Below are 16623 nucleotides of genomic sequence, written 5' to 3'. Positions count from 1 at the left end.
TTGCCATGCTTTGCTTGCCTCCATCCCATCGATTCCGTCTATCTCGACCGGTTGTTAGAGGGGACTGGGGTGGTAATGGTTGTTGGCTTGGCTATTTCCCATCGTAATTACCCTTTGTTGGTTAGGAAAATCACTGCTTGATGGCTCCGCGAGTGGCGTCTAGTTCTTGGCCTGTGAATCCGGCTGGTTTGGTAGGTCGGAAGAGACATCAGAGATCGGCGTGCTTTTTTATCTGAGAGTGCTTTCGAAGTAACACGGCGACAGAGAGTGACCCAGAGCTCATGCGGTGTGTTTTGTTTATATGTGTGGAGTTAGATGACGACGACAGGATCGATTGTCTATTCAGCACTGCAGTGCTACAATGAGACTATGCATGGCTGATTAATTCCTACTGAAAATGTAAAGTGATCACACAGTGCTCAGCTGTTAGCATTGATGCGTCAGGACGAATTAGGTGGGGATCGAATTTCTCAACGAACACTCAGCAGATAGTACGAAGTTGGAGCCTCGAGCTCGAGCCGTCAGTTAAAACCAAGGCATCGTCTCATTAAGTAAGAATGTGACTGTGTGCATCCATATGCGTCTGAAAACTGATCCATTGACAATCATCCATATTTTTAGTTCAGCGACCGCGGCGCGGCGAATGTTTGGAAGTTGAGTAGCAATCAGAATTATAACAAGCGAAGAACTAAGTGGTGCCAGTTTACTCTGCGCGTGCTTGATTGGCCAGTGGTGCAGTGCTAGCTCTGGCTTACAGCCTGAAAAGGCCACCACCTGCTGGATCATGCTCACGAGATTCTCCTGCGCTGCTCCTGGATTAGTTAATCCCTGTTTGCAGTGAACTACTCCGTAGTTGTCTCCATCAATCTATACTTATCGCTTGTTAAATGTGTTACTCCGTACTTAATTATGTTCCCGGTAATGATAATAATATTAAAGGTTAAACTTTATTGACTAACCTGATATAGTGATATGCTTACAATATGTAAAACAAGAGAGGGAGAGAGAATAGTACGTTTCCGGTGCTGATTAGGGTTGATGCCTACTCCAAGGTGAGATAGAGCTAGCTTGACCGAGCTTTGACTTGTTTGCCGATGAACCAATAGCCAGCCCAAGTTGGCCGTTGGTTGGAAGTCCTTAATTGCACAATCTAGACCAAAATCAGCATCCTACTCCTATAATGGAGTCGGGTGAGAGATAAATATGGCCCGCTCCTCCTTTGTTTGCATGGCAGTCGTTGCTCCGCTCTTACTGGTGCACAGCGGCAACGGGTGAAGTGTGACCTGGATCGGACATGATCTCTTGTGCGCTAGCTTCGCATATGGGTTACGGAGAGTGAGCTGTGGAATTCGTTTTGGGGTTGCAATGATAAGGGGGATAATAAAGTATGCGCCGGCTAGCTAGGATTTCGACTTGATATATTGCCATAGGTCAAGGAGTAGGGACGAAGTGATCTGGATTTGTGGTATTTTTATTTGTTATTCCTAAATAATGCTTGCAGATTGCAAGTAGACGTTGGGCTGTTTGTTCTTTGATGAAGTGCGGAGTACTATTGGAGTGGACGTTTGGAACCGAAGGAGCGTGAATGCGAGATTTCGGGCGTTTTTTAGTAAGTGTTATCGGTATAGAATGGGCAGACATTTTAATTGAAAAATGCATGTGAAGAGTTGACGATACAATTCAAACCGTTGTATAGCATCAACGTGCAAACCAAGGGAGAATAGGAAACGGATAAAGTTCTAGAGTACTTTGCAGGGTCATCTAATTGCAATGACACCCAGTTTGAGAGAGGTATAGTTCCAATTCAATGGACGCAAGCAAGAAGCTTAGGTCGCCCCAGCTGCAAGACTGGTTCATGGCTGAGCTAGCCCCGTTGTGCCCGGAGCTTGGGTATGATTCTCAGTCCAAAAACCTGAACAAGCCCAAAACGAGTTACCCTGAATATTTTCACCATAAAAGATAAAATATTGTTAAGTTTTGAAATGGCTTTACGCATCCAGGCATCCAGCTGGAGCTGGGCCACTCGGGCTTGGCATTTTCGGTTTAGATTTTCCAAACTGGCCGGCCTGGGGTTTGAACATGTCTGCTCTCAACGACGTTACCAGTTTACCACTTCCATGACTTGTGAAGTACTATCAAATCATCCGACAAATTTAAGCATCTATATATCATTTCTTGCATAAACTGGCTATCCCGTTGTCAATTACTCCTACGACCATTGCCGATTTTCTTTTCTGAAAGACAAGGGGATGTAGGGACCATTAATCAACTGCTGACCGGCCTTCTTCTAAACAGAACTGCTGTTACCACCAAGAAATGCGGTCCAGCCGTGCGCTCTCAAAGTTGACTATATGCTGATCTGTGGCTGTCGGTTGAACACTGAACCTTCTACCGCAAACAAAATTGTGGCTGTCAAATTAATAAAGGGTTATTAGATACAAGCTAGCTCCTCTTTGCTTTAGTACTTGACCAAAGAGTGAAGGGAATACACTGCCTAAAACCGAAAATGAAGCATGTCCAAACACCACAATGATCGTGAAAGTACTAGTAGTTTGGACTCGAGGTTACTCCGCTGCAACCAAAATCTTCCCCTAATTCCAGAGTCCTTTTGTAACCGAACTCAATAGTACTCACGGTGAACATGCGCTGCATATCGTGCAAGCTCATTTTGGTGTCTGTCAGATGCTTCTGCATCCGCAATATTTGATTGATGATTGATTCTTATTGCTCCCTAATTCCAGAGTCCTTTTGTAACCGAACTGGGTTAGCCTTGTGCATGTCTGTGTTATGTGGACCTACTTAGCAGAGGCTCTGCCGGGGAAGATTAATCATAACCTTTTCTGATTGTCTCCGCCCATGTCCATGGAATCGAAACTGAGTCGAAGGCTTGAGGACAACGCAAAGCCGTTCCCGGACCTCCCTTTGCTGTCAGCTTCCATGGGCACAGGGCGTGTTTTCTTTGTCGAAAGAAGGCAAAGTTAGAAGCAAAGCATGACAAAGAAAGGGACCGTTTGCTCAGACTTGCTAATCATGCGGCAATGACAGCTTAATTCGGTCACACACAACAGCAGTGCTAGCATCGCTGCCGTGATTCGACCTAAGAGACGCAAAGGCGTTTAAGTCTTTGATTTAAAGACGCATCCTGGAATATGCACCCTACCAATTTTTCTTCTACTCCTACTCTTTTTCTTAGGGGATTATCTACTCTTAGGTAGTACTAGTATTTCTTTTCTTTCCTTTTTTGACAGCAGCAACAGTATTTCTTGCTTGTATATACTCACTCCGTTACTTAAATTAGGACGTGTTATATTGTTTTCTTTGACCAAGTTTATTAATATATTCATTGCATTCGTATTAAAAAATACTCCCCCCGTCCCGTATTAAGTGACTCAAATTTGCTCAAATATGGATGTATTTATACCCCAAAAATGTCTAGATACATGTAATAGAAAGTCACTTAATGTGGGACGGAACGAGTACTTGATTATGATTATGATTTGTATCACATAAGTCACACGTTGGTAAAGTTCATTGGTCAAAGACTCGGTAAAAAAAAATATACATCATAATTTAAGGAAACGGATGGAATAGAGTAGTGCGGGAGTGTTTTCGCACAAAACAAAAGCTAACCTGGCCACCTGAGTATATTTTGGGTTAGGCTAGTACTCCTATCTTTTAGGGGATGGGCTAGGCTGGTGAGATCAATACCATACGCGTGGCTACCCATCGTCAGTTTAGCCCAAAGCCCATAGATGTAGCCCAACTATGGACTCTCATCCAGTATTTCAGTTTCGCCTTGGACGGAGGATTCCCCTCAAAAGTGGAAGAAGGAAAAAAAAAACACTCTGGCGGAGGAGACGCTGTGGTTGATGTGAATCCGACATAAACAACAACTCGAACCTTGGACTGGCTATCAAAAAAAAAAAAACTCGAACCTTGGACTTCAAATGCTTGAAATTCAACGAGTGCAGTTGATCTTTTTCCTTGGTTTATGCCAGTCTGACTTCGGAATACCATGTTTTCACAAAAAGAGCATGATGTCTCAAACAGGGACTCTCAACTATTATACTCCAAGTATAATAATTTGCTAAAATCTTGTTTGGTTGACGTCACCTCTGGCATAGCCTCCAAGGTATCTCAATCTTTGAGATAATTGCGCCACTGGCCCAACAACTTGAGATGTGAGAGCAATTTAGTCCAACAAGTTGCAAAATGAGCGAAACTAGTTTCAGAAGTTGAGATTCAGAAGCATTTAGTCCAATTATTTTGAATTGGACACGCGGCAGTTAGATGGCTGTGAAAATTTTGCAAAAAATCCCTCGAACAGAAACAATTTTTGTACACACGCCGGCGGATGAAGCCATTGGAGGCGAAGGAGAGCTTCTGGAGGGGGTTTTCAAAAAAAAAAACATATGGCACGTGTCAACGCCTGATTGGTTCGGAACTCTAAGAAATCCGAATCTCAACTTCTGGGACTAGCTAGTTTTGTTCATTTTGCAACTTGTTGGACAAAACTGCTCACACAACTCAAGTTGTTGGGTCAGTGGCGAGACAGGCCATTTGCATGTCCTAATTAAGATAAGCAACATTAACTAGCTTAAGATGAAATACAAAGTCAAAATCCTTGAGATAATCTACGAGACCATAAGATTGTGGTATCTTTCCATCATTTGGACCATCTTTTGCAACATATTGGAGAACATCAATAACAAATGAGAACAAGTTTTTTTATGCTCTTAAAAGTCTCATAGTGAGATCCCCAATGCGTGTCTCCATCTCTTTGAAGAGACTGGTCTTGATTCTATCCAGGTCCAGTACCAAGTTATCCACTTCCAATGGTTTTTCTTACTATCTCTTGTTGGCTCTCTAAATTCTAATCATATCTTTGTGTTTGCGAGAAGCTTGAAGCTTTGTATTCATGAATATTGGTAGCATTTTGGCAATAGTATTTGCAAATTATCATCATTTATCCACGTCAATATCTATCTTTATTTCTATCATCCTGCCGATAGATTGTGACAAAAATCCATCAAACACCTGCAATTCCAAATGGAACAACAAACCGTGCAAGCCTCAACCTTGATAAGCGATGTAAGCGATTTGCACAGGCCTATAAGTCATCGACCAAATATATTAGGGATACATCTCGGGGAGGTAAATTGAAGGAAAAAAAGATATCTAGCCAAACTAAGGTCGCCATAGGACAATCAAAAAATAAATGTTGAATCGTCTCCTGTTGATCACAAAAATAGCCAAATTATCCTTTGTAAAAACTACACTCGGACAAAGGTACCAGCCAAAAATTTAATCTTGAAAGCAACTTTAAGTTTTCAAATAATTTTGTGACGAAATAGGCACTCAAAGTTAATTAAGGTTTTATAAAGCAATTTCACTGTCAATCGACCCAACGTAGTCAAATCCCAAGAAACTGATTCAGGTTGATCATTGAGATTCACGGTGGCCAGCTTAGCACACAGATTGCCCCAGGCCTTTTTTTTGTGCGGGGAAAATTGCCCCAGGCTGTAACCGTGCGGCCCTGCGCCAATCACATGTCTTCTCTCCTAAAAGCAATATTCGGAGCCTCCCAGCTGCCAAAACATCAGCCATACTTCACTTATTAACTTATTAGTTGAACAGTTTCTCGAGTCTTCACATGATAACAATCACTCAAAAAATATACTCTCTTTTTTCATATCAAGTGAACTTTCTATTACATGTATCTAGACGCTTTTTAGACATAAATATATTCATATTTGGATAAATTTGACTCACTTAATATGGGATGCAGGGAGTAAGTTTCACCATCCGGTTCAGTCTAACCAATTAACCAAATGCCCAGGCCTAGGTAAGACCCACCATGAAGGAGCTGGGTACGTGACTCGAGTAGACTTCAGATCCGACGACAAAAACAATGTTGAGTTGTAACGTTAGTTCCAACATGGCTGGAAAATAGAATCTCCATGGTAAGAATGGTATATGGTATATACCTCACTAAATTAATAGTAGGTACATTGTTGTACATGATCAATATCACGGTACACTAGTTACATCGATACCTAATTTCTTTTAGATTGATCTCGACATGTGAGTGCACATCAATATTTACAAAAAAAATAGGTTGCTCTAGAGGTAAGAACTTTGTCGATTCTAAGTTGTACATCGAGGTACATGGACAGAAAATGATGGCACGTGATATATGATCAAAATCGTGGTACATTGGTACCAGACTTTTTAAGGTTGATCTTGATACGAAAGAACACATCAATACAGAAAAGAAAATTAGGCACCTCTGAATTTTTAAGTTGTACTTTACCGCACAAATGAGCCAAGGCAGTACCTTTTTTTTTGTTGAGAACTAAGGCAGTACATACTGGGCGGGTACATGATAAACATCCACTGTTTAATGGAAATTACTACTCCCTCCGTTTCATACTTTTGTCTCAAATTTACCTAAAAATGAATGTATTTATTTTTAAAAATTGTCTAGATACATGTAATATTTCGACAAGAATTATACACAGAGAGTAGAGGCTAAAATTACAAAGAGGTGCTACATCAAATACAAACCCTAAAGATGAATCACCATACAAATTCTACACACGTGACATGTGGATCCTACGGTCCTACCAAAAAAAGCACACAATACAAGTATCCAGATTCCAGAGTCAGCACTCAGCACAACTGTTGCACGGCGGGACCCGCCGATGTGCCTATTTTTGCTACAGTCTGGGAAATCAATCAACATTGCCACTCATAAATTGTTCAGGGCGACGTGAAGAGGATGCATGTCAAAGAAAGGTCATAAGTAGTAGGTCACGGCGACGTGAAGAGGACATATGTCCTCTGTTTTCCGTTCTCCTTATCTTTTGCGCGCCCACCTACGGTCCACATAAATATTGGAGGCAAGCAAGCACACGAATGGCCTGACACTCTAGAGGCCAGTAACCATGGCAATGGCAGCCTTTCTGTTGCTGCCGCTCTTCTTCTTCCTCGGCGCGGTCTTGGTGCTTCGTGCCCGGAGACCCCCGAGGCCTGACAAGAAGGCGGGGTGGATGCAGCCGTACCCGCTGCTGGGCCACCTGCCGCAGTTCCTGGCGAACCGGCACCGGATCCTGGACTGGATGACCGAGGTGCTCGAGCTCGAGCCCACGTGCACGTTCCTGCTCCGCCGGCCGGGCGGCGTCCGGGGCGTGATCACCGCGAACCCGGCCAACGTGGAGCACTTCCTGCGCGGCAGCTTCGACAACTACCCCAAGGGCGCGCGCTTCGCGTCCCTGCTCCACGACTTCCTCGGCCGGGGCATCTTCAACGCCGACGGCGAGGCCTGGCGCGCGCAGCGGAAGGCCGCCAGCTACGAGTTCAACACGCGCTCGCTGCGCGCCTTCGTGGCGGAGACCGTGCACGGCGAGCTCCACGGGCGGCTCCTCCCGCTCCTGCGCCGCCGTGCCGCCAGCGCGAGCACGCTCGATCTGCAGGACACGCTCGAGCGGTACGCGTTCGACAACATCTGCCGCGTCGCCTTCGACCACGACCCACGCCAGCTCCCGGACGAGGACGCTCAAGAGGCGGATCATGATCATGGCACCGCGAGCAGCAGGTTCGCCGACGCCTTCCGCGACGCGAGCAACCTCAGCGCGGGGAGGTTCCGGTACGCCGTGCCGGGATTCTGGAAGGTGAAGAGGGCTCTTAACCTTGGGTCGGAGCGGCGGCTGCGCGAGTCCGTCGCCATGGTGCACGGCTTCGCGGACCGCATCATCGCGTCGCGGCGGGAGGAGCTGAGCACGGGCTGCGGCGACAAGCACGACCTGCTGTCCAGGCTCATGGCGAGCGGCGAGGACGACGACCGGTACTACTACACCGAGGAGGCACTCCGCGACGTGGTGATCAGCTTCCTCCTCGCGGGGCGGGAGACGACGTCCTCCGCGCTCACCTGGTTCTTCTGGCTGCTCTCCTCGCGCCCGGACGTGCGGCGCCGCATCCGGGACGAGGTCGCCGCGGCGCGCGCGCGCCGTGCACACAGGAGCGATGCCGCGGCCGCGGGTTTCGATCTGGACGAGCTGCGAGAGATGCACTACGTGCACGCGGCCATCACGGAGTCGATGCGGCTCTACCCGCCGGTGCCCGTGAACACGCTGCAGGCGCAGGCCGACGACGTGCTGCCGGACGGGACGGCGGTCGGGGCGGGGTGGTTCGTGGCGTACAACTCGTACGCGATGGGGCGGATGGAGTCCGTTTGGGGCGAGGACGCGCGGGATTACCGGCCTGAGCGGTGGCTGGACCCGGCGGATAATAGGACGTTCCGGCCGGAGAGCCCGTTCCGGTACGTGGCGTTCCACGCGGGGCCGAGGCTCTGCCTCGGGAAGGAGATGGCCTACATCCAGATGAAGTCTATCGTGGCGTGCGTGCTGGAGGGATTCGAGGTGGAGGTGGACGCCGCGTACCGGCCGCGGCAGGTCACGTCGCTGACGCTGCGCATGGCCGACGGGCTCCCGGTCATGGTGAAGGCTAGAGGGAATAAATAATGGAGTGGAGGACCACGTGAAGATAGACTGAGAATAAGTGGCTGCTATATATGCATGATGTGTCCCAGTCTCCCGGATGGATGGATCATCGATACTGCAGTTTGCTAGCATAATTTTCTCATTGAGAAATGTACACCCATAATGCCATACAGCACAACGTCTGTGACTAATTCGCAGATGGCATATCCGATGCCAGATATAGGAATCAAAATGATCCATTTCTTAGCTAGGTATCCGATGCAGATATGGGATTTTGCCGAACCAGGTGCCACACTTCACATGCGCAATTCAACGATCTTTACGGATATCACGAGTTTACACACATAGGCTAATTTTTGTTTTAAATATTACTCATAGCATCTTACATCCAACGTACAGGAACAGAATTAAAAAAAAATTATTACTCATAGCCTAATTCTGGCTGCTGAATGATACAGGAACAGAATTACCAGAATTAGTCCGTCGTAGTACTGTAGTTCTGGCTTTTTTTTAGTGCAAACAGATTGCTTTATTAGACCACATCCTGAATAGGTATACAAAGACCATCGGGTCTGGCCAAACCACACTCGGCGACCCACATCAAGCGATGAGATGCTTCTACCTAAAGAGCTTCCACATTGGAGTTCCTACTCTCATGACGAAAAGTACACGAAATAAAAGACTTTAATACATGTTGAATCTCCCTAGTCACCTGAAAATAGGGACCCAAGTTCCAGCCATTAATCGCCGTAATTACCTCCATGCAGTCGGATCCGACCATAAGACGACAGGCTCCGAGATCAGCAGCAAGCGCCAGCGCCTCCCTGCACGCCATTGCTTCGAGGGTCGCTGGGTCTGAAATTCCCACGGAAGTAACTGCGGAAGCGCCCAAGAACATACCCGTCTCATTCCTGGCAACAGCCGCCACCAAACCCCGACCGGTTGACCGCGCCACAACCGCGTCGACGTTGATCTTGATCATCTTCGGCGGTGGGGCAAGCCACCTCGGCGAAGCAGGTTTAACTCCCGGTCGCGCCTGTGGGAGTGAGGCCACTGGCGAGATATCCTAGAGAAATCGATCCACAAAGGCAAAAGTAGAGATCGGGCTCTGAAATAGATTTTCATGAATCACCTTTCTTCTAGCGTGCCAGATCGCCCAAAAAGTGACCACCATCTTGATGAACCCATCGTGCTTAAGTGAAGCCATCATGACAAACAACCATTGTTTCGCCGACGGTTCAGTAGCGGCCACCATATGTTCTGTGATCTGCTGATCCACCAACGCCCAAACACAACGCGCCATCGTGCAAGAGAGCAGAGAATGACGCCACGAGTCAGGTTCACCACATATAGCGCAGTTCGCGGTCTCCGCCATATGCCGGTGCGCAAGTAGATCACCAGTAGGGAGCGACTGTTGGGCCAGCCACCATAGGAACACACGAATCTTGGAAGGTACTTTCACCTTCCACAAGGTAGACCAATTCCTTCCGTCGCCAACTGCATCAGACGAGCTTGGCCGGTGATCAAGCCAAGCTTCGCGTTCCTGTTTAGTTTTCACAAAAAATTGATACGTCGATCGAACTGAGAAGACGCCATTCTTCTCAAAATGCCAGGCCCAAAAGTCGTCCTGAACTCTGGTAGACAAAGGGATGGGCGTAATGGCCTCCACATCCATAGGAATAAAGTAGTGGTTCAGTTTCTACATATCCCAGCTAGCCGTCTCCGAACAGATGAAACACTGACCCTGATCGGCGGCTCAGCCTGAACGCACACCGTCAGGCGCAGCCGCGACGACCTCGGCAACCAATTCCGGTCCCAAGTGTGAGTAGTGGAGCCATCCCCGATACGCCTGATTAGGCCTTGCTTGAGCATGTCTCGGCCCTCTACTATGGATCGCCAAACTTGAGACGCGTGGGTACCAACTGGAGCGTCCAAGAAATCTTCACTAGGGAAGTAAACAGCTTTAAGGATCCTTGCACTTAGCGTTGCCGATTCCTGCAGAATACACCATGCCTGGTGCGCAAGTAGAGCCAGGTTGAAAAGCTCCATATCTCGGAAGCCCAGACCTCCATCAAATTTCGGTCTCGTCATTGTCTCCCATGAGACCCAAGCCATCTTTCGAGCTCCCGCCTTACTCCCCCACCAGAACTTCCGCATCAAAGATTCAAGATGCAGACAGAGCCCCCTCGAGAGTTTGAAGCACGACATAGAATAGGTTGGAACCGCCTGTGTCACTGCCTTGATTAGAACCTCTTTTCCGCCCGCCAATAGAGTTTGCTCCATCTAGCCCTGCACCCGGTTCCACAACCTGTCTTTGAGATATAAAGCACCACTCTTAGAACGCCCCACATCAGAGGGCATACCCGAGTATTTTTTGCTGAGGGACTCCTGATGAAGGAGGAGTATATTTTTGACCACCTGCCTAGGGGTGTCCGAGCAGCCCTTGCTGAAGAAAACAGAGGACTTGCTCATATTAATCTGTTGACCCGAAGCATCGCAATATCGATCCAACTATAGTTCTGGCTGCCACGCACGATTTGTACGCACGGAGTTTGGGAAGCAGTGAACGTTGGGCCGGGCTCTCAAATGGAGTAGCAATCAAAGGTTGTGGTTCACTCTAGAATTGATCATCCCTGGAATAGAAAAACTAATTCCCTACTGCCTGGCCCATCCAACGACCCAGCCCGCCTCCACAAAAACCATCAGCCCATTGGGCCTCTCGGCGGCTCCACCGTGAACACTCCTGCCGCAGGACCACCAAAGAACACCGTATTGCTCGGATCAATCTTGATGTGTCGTGACTGGTGAGCTTCCTTCTTCCCTGTCCCCATGCTCTGATGGAGACGCACTAAAACATCACGCTCACAAATCTGCTGGAAGCTGACTGCTGAATGATTCTTGGTTAGTACTAGTACGTGCACGAATTTCCATCTCTTCGTCTGAAAAGCAAGTAATGGTGGTAGACCGTGTCCTGTCCAGAATTAAAGGTCCAAGGTGCACAGCAAACGAAGGTTCAAAAAAGAAGGGCCGGACACTAAAGAGGCACAAGATCGTATTCTTCGTTGTGGTCGCATGAGGAAAGATAAGATGCGATAGCGCCGTGCTAAGATTATGCCGCAACAAACAAGCTGCAGTACTTGAGCCAGTATTCTGCTTCAAGCCTTCAGGGGTATGGCTCCTGATGTCCTAGCCTCATAGGAACAGCTAGGCCTGGGGATAATGGCACGACCGGTTTGGTTGAATGATATTCTCGTCAGGGTGACGTGGAGATCGATTAAAGGTGGAGAACATGGAACCCGGAACCCCCTCACCGTTTGACATGTGATTGAACAGAAAGACAACTTGCCGGCCGGTTCCATAAATCACATTGCGAGGAAGGAAATAACATTATTCAGAGTACACTGAAGAACTCTTACGCAAAAGAGTACACTGAAGAGCTAGCATACACCCCAAAAACAGACTGGTAATAAAGAAGACCTTTGCCCACGCGAAGAGGTCGAAATAGGAAGCGGTCCAATTTTTAGCCATGGGAACATTTTGCAGAAATTAAAGTAGCTTTGGCGTCGTTTTGCAGAAACAAAAGTAGCTTTGCTGCCGTCCGTCTGGATTGGATCAGAGCAGGAGCGTGGTCTCGGCGATCATTGAGGTGACGACATAGGGGTCCATGTTGGAGGCCGGCCTGCGGTCCTCGAAGTAGCCCTTGCCGTCCTTCTCCGTGTCCCGGCCCACGCGGATGGACGCGCCCCGGTTCGCCACGCCCTGCAGTTTATAATTCGTTAATTTATTGATCACAAAAGCGACAGAGATCGATCAGTTGGAGAGACGATTATCTTGCATCGCAACGTACCCATTTGAAGGTGTTGATGTCGGCGGTCTCGTGGTGGCCGGTGAGGCGGCGCTCGTTGCCCTCGCCGTAGGCGGCGATGTGCTCCGTGTGCCTCTTCCCCAGCTTCTCGATCGCCTTCTTGATCACCTCGAAGCCCCCAGCCTCCCTCATGGACTTGGTGCTGCAAAGTCAACACTTTTTAGACACCCGTACGTGTATGTTCGTTCCAGCGCCGGTACGTATTTTCCCTTTTCCTATCGGTTACCTGTAATTGGTGTGAGCGCCTGCGCCGTTCCAGTCACCAGGGATCGGCTTCGGGTCGAGCGACAGCACAACTCCGGCCACCTCAGTGATCCTCTGCAATCAACCGAACAAATCAAATTCAGCATCAAACGAGAGTTGCTCCAGTTATCTGAATCGATTCTCGTCCCGATACGTGAGAATATTGTGACAGGAACCTCGAGGATGTAGCGCGCCACCCACAGCTGGTCGGAAGCGGCGATCCCGACGGACGGGCCAACTTGGAACTCCCACTGTCGCCGCGGAATCATGTCCAGAAATTGTCAAGACAAAGCATATCACTATCAGTACTCCTGGGAAGAGTTTCAACAAGATACAACCCAACAAGGCGAGCGGCTGCTGCAACTTGAGAAAGAGGTTGAATTGTAGTGCTATCCTACCTGCCCGGGCATGACCTCCCCGTTGATGCCGCTGATGTTGATCCCGGCGTAGAGGCAGGCCTTGTAGTGCGCGTCCACGATATCGCGGCCGAACGCCTTATCAGCACCGGCGGCGCAGTAGTATGGTCCCTGCAAGAAATACATACAAAGAAACTATATGAGAAAAACAGGACCTCAATTATTTGCAGTCAGTGTACCATGGCATATATCAGTCTGTAACAGAGCATATTGAGAATTTACTTGCCTGAGGACCAGGGTAGCCACCAACTGGCCAGCCAAGGGGCCAGTTCACATCCTTCTGAAGGAGAGTGTACTCCTGCTCAATACCATACCTGTTTGGTTTCAGAGATAAGTCCAATGAGTACTGTAACTGTCAGCAGATAAGATAAACGTGGAAAGCTCCAAATATTGTGGTCCTTGAATAATTTTCTGGCAGCTTCTATTTCCATATTTGCTAAATTAGTAATAACAGGAATACGCATTTTACTCTTTTTCCTTGAATCTTTTCAATCGTTTTCTAGGGCATTTTTCATACGTATACTTTGCGCCTGATGCACAGAAAGACGTGGTTAAATTTATATTTTTCTTACGTGCTTATGATGTTCAGTACGAGAATATTTAAACTGACTTGAAATCATTTTGAAGCAAACACTTGAAATCTGGACAGAAGTTTCGTACCATGTCACCTCAGCTGCAACCTTAGGGTTGTTGAAGATCTTGGCAGCATTGTGCCTCTTGTTAGTGGGGATTGGCACACCTTGTGGTGTGTAGCAGTCGCACATAACCTGCAAGCAGTATTGAATAGGAAAATTACCAAACCACTCTGCTTAGCTGAAGGATGTGTTCCCTTCAAGCACTATTTATTTGTTAGTCAAACAGTTGACCTATTGTACCTAAAGAAAGCAAGTGGTTTATTTAAAGTAACACTGATTAGTAAGCAAGTTGAATTTTTCTGAGGTGCAAGCTATGAGCCAAGTACCAGTAGGTCAACTTATGAAATATCATGGGAGAATTCAGACTTTTCTTTAAGGAAAAAAGTAAGCACCTAATAGTGTGCAAAACCGTAAAAAATTATACGGTAAAATAAGATTTAACAAAGTTAGAAATACCCAAAAGGTAATCATTTTTTAATGTTATTTTCTTCCAAAGTACATGTTTGTCCCTTCCGTTCCTCTTTCACTTTTCTTACTTTACACCATCCAATATCAATGGTGCACAGCTAGTTTGGAGTGAAACATGGAGGATAAAGTAGACAAACTTACAAGGATGTTATCACCTCTCCTGAACGGGTCCTTGAAAATGGCTTGAGGGCTTCAAAGTTATACAGAGAGCACGTAAGCAAACAAGAAAAACAGAAGTAAATTAAACCGTTACAGAGAAGGCAATGGGATCGAGATCGTACTATAGGATCACTTCGCTGTCCTCGCCGGGAGCCTGGCCGGTGCTGGAGCCGTCGTAGTTCCACTTGGGCAGCTGGCTCGCATCGGTGATGGGGCCATTCACGGTCTGCTCGAGCAAAGGGAAAAAGATCAATCCAAGGTAAGAAATTATTGCACCAGCCTCAGCAGAATTTTAGTTTCAGCTAAGAACAAGCCGCTTGATGAGTTCAGAACTGTGTGTGTTTCTTTGTTCTGTTTGAAATCGTATGAAGTGTATCTGTGTATGTATGTTGAGATCAAAAGCACGGACCCTTGCTTTGCTCCTGATGTCTATGCCAGATCCTCCAACCCTGAACAAAACAAACGAAATATTCAGAGATAAGAATTTTGCGTAGTAGATTAAACTTGACAGAAAAGGCTTTGAAACTTGGTAGAAAAGAAAACTTCGAGTTGCAGAGAAATTCGGAAAGCGGGTAGGAAATATCACAAACGATGAAGTTATCAAGAAACTAAAGAACACAGATGAGGAATGTAAGTAGTATGACTTGGGGGTTTTGGCAGAAAACGCGTTAAGTACGGGAGCAGATGAAAAGCAGAGGAGGCTAACCACAAGTACTCGACGATGATCTTGTCGGTGCAGTCACTAAGGTCGAGGTTAACGAGGTCGGCGAGGCTGGCCATTGCTCGCAAGCAAAGGGATGACGCCTTGATGGGCAAGGCGATCCAAGCGATTGGATGAGACGAGGTGAGAGATGTGCAGCTCAAGAGCAGGGGATGAGGTGAAAGCAGGAAGAGGCGACCGGTATTTATAACGCGAAGTTGGCTGTCGTGAGAACTGAAGTTCCTTTTCGCAACTGCTAACGCGATATTCTTTTCAGTTTGATCTGATGAAATAACTATGTTGACAGTTTAAAAAGATACTGCCTGGTTATTATCTTAAACAAAGATATTGTATATCCGTTTAATGGCAAACTTGCAAACTATTATCGTAGATCATTACATAAAAACGCGCGGGTCAGGTGGAATATGGAAGTCTCACCAACCACTTATACTCAGTGGTAAGTGGTTATGTGTAAAAATCTGTTTAAGTGGTTGTTGGGATTTTCACTTTTGATCTGAGCCTTTTTAATCTAATGGCCCACGATCCTAGTTTACAAGTTTGTACTGAACGAGAATTTTCACTAGAACTCTATTTATATTTAAATAAAACGAATGAAGGAGTATACATATCCGCTAGTTTGGCAGGAACCTAGAGTATACGGTATACTCTATTTTTCGGGGTTTTTTTTAATGGAACCTGAAGTATATTAGCGGATGTAGGATGAGAACTGGCGGGACAGTATTCATTATCTAAGGTGTGTTTGGTTTGAGCCCAAGTCTACCCACCAGCCGGCAATCAATCACACGCGGCCGCTTGCATGCCGCCTCTAGCCCCCCGCCGCGCGTTGTCAGCAATCATGCGCCGCCGCCTCTAGCCGTCATCCGCATCCTCCTCCTCCTTCGTGATGTTGGTCTTTCAAGTTTTTGTTGATACGTGATGTCGTATGGGTATGCTTGTCTATGGATCCGTGATTTCTTTTTTATCTGATTTGTTGATCTGTGATGCCAATTTGTTCGGTTATTTCGGTTAGAATAAAAAACCGAACTGAATTTCTGGTTCTAGAAATATTTGGTTCTTAATTTCTCCGAGAACCGATCGTTCCTAATAATTTTCAGAGAACCGAATTTTTGAAAAAACGAAGAACTGACCATTTTTTTTCTCTAACACACCAAGCAATGTGTCATTTTCATTAAGAAAGCGCAAGTGCAGCGAGCCAACAAAACCGGGACCCAACGGATCCCCAAACAAAAAAAGGAAAGAAAGAGATTGAATGCTCGGGCGGTTTCAATCCAAACATACCCGATTGCGGAATAGCTATTCTGCAACTTACTGTTCCCGCCCAAGGAATCCCGCTTAAAACCAACCATACCCACGTCCTCCCGCCAGGCAGTGCATTTTCCCCCGCGCGCGCGGCAGTGCATTTTGCACCATGCCGGCGGTGCATTCTAGGGAGCACCGCCAGTGCCTTGGTGCACTTGTCTGAGCGCCGCCGGTGCACTTTCGCGGGCCGCACCCGTTCAACGCCGCGTCGCGGGCAGTGCATTTTGAAGTCAACGGCGAATCGCGCTGCCGTCACGCCGCTCCTCACCGCCGCCCGGCGACGGACCCATGCCGGTGCACCACCGCCCCTCCCGCA

General features: G+C 47.2%; 2 protein-coding genes across 2 annotated transcripts; one reads left to right on the top strand and one right to left on the bottom strand.

Annotated features, from left to right (window-relative positions):
• The first annotated feature begins 6729 nt into the window (after nucleotides 1–6729).
• LOC100825039 (cytochrome P450 94B3) lies at nucleotides 6730–8827 on the top strand. Its single transcript, XM_003558420.4, has one exon. It carries the CDS (start codon nucleotides 6948–6950, stop codon nucleotides 8520–8522), a length of 1575 nt encoding a protein of 524 aa, XP_003558468.1. The 5' UTR covers nucleotides 6730–6947; the 3' UTR covers nucleotides 8523–8827.
• Nucleotides 8828–11826: 2999 nt separating this feature from the next.
• LOC100824429 (glutamine synthetase cytosolic isozyme 1-2) lies at nucleotides 11827–15182 on the bottom strand. Its single transcript, XM_003558418.3, has 11 exons — nucleotides 14994–15182; nucleotides 14697–14736; nucleotides 14410–14513; nucleotides 14270–14318; nucleotides 13686–13792; nucleotides 13252–13339; nucleotides 13008–13136; nucleotides 12786–12860; nucleotides 12593–12684; nucleotides 12349–12508; nucleotides 11827–12260 (listed from the first exon to the last, which is right to left on the bottom strand). The coding sequence occupies exons 1-11, from the start codon at nucleotides 15065–15067 to the stop codon at nucleotides 12114–12116; spliced, it is 1065 nt and encodes a 354-aa protein (XP_003558466.1). The 5' UTR covers nucleotides 15068–15182; the 3' UTR covers nucleotides 11827–12113.
• Between the last annotated feature and the right edge of the window lie 1441 nt (nucleotides 15183–16623).

The sequence above is a fragment of the Brachypodium distachyon genome, chromosome 1, assembly GCF_000005505.3.
Source record: "Brachypodium distachyon strain Bd21 chromosome 1, Brachypodium_distachyon_v3.0, whole genome shotgun sequence".
NCBI lineage: Eukaryota > Viridiplantae > Streptophyta > Magnoliopsida > Poales > Poaceae > Brachypodium > Brachypodium distachyon.
This window is presented reverse-complemented; position numbering and strand designations above follow the sequence as displayed.

What these genes read in the sequence shown, in the direction of transcription:
- LOC100824429 (XM_003558418.3), bottom strand. Translation starts at nt 15,067, where the DNA reads ATGGCCAGCCTCGCCGACCTCGTTAACCTCGACCTTAGTGACTGCACC. An exon ending in GACAGCGAAGTGATCCTATA is followed by an intron (nt 14,319 to 14,409) that starts GTACGATCTCGA and finishes ATAACTTTGAAG; the next exon opens with CCCTCAAGCCATTTTCAAGG. An exon ending in ACATCAACACCTTCAAATGG is followed by an intron (nt 12,261 to 12,348) that starts GTACGTTGCGAT and finishes TATAAACTGCAG; the next exon opens with GGCGTGGCGAACCGGGGCGC.
- LOC100825039 (XM_003558420.4), top strand. Translation starts at nt 6,948, where the DNA reads ATGGCAATGGCAGCCTTTCTGTTGCTGCCGCTCTTCTTCTTCCTCGGC.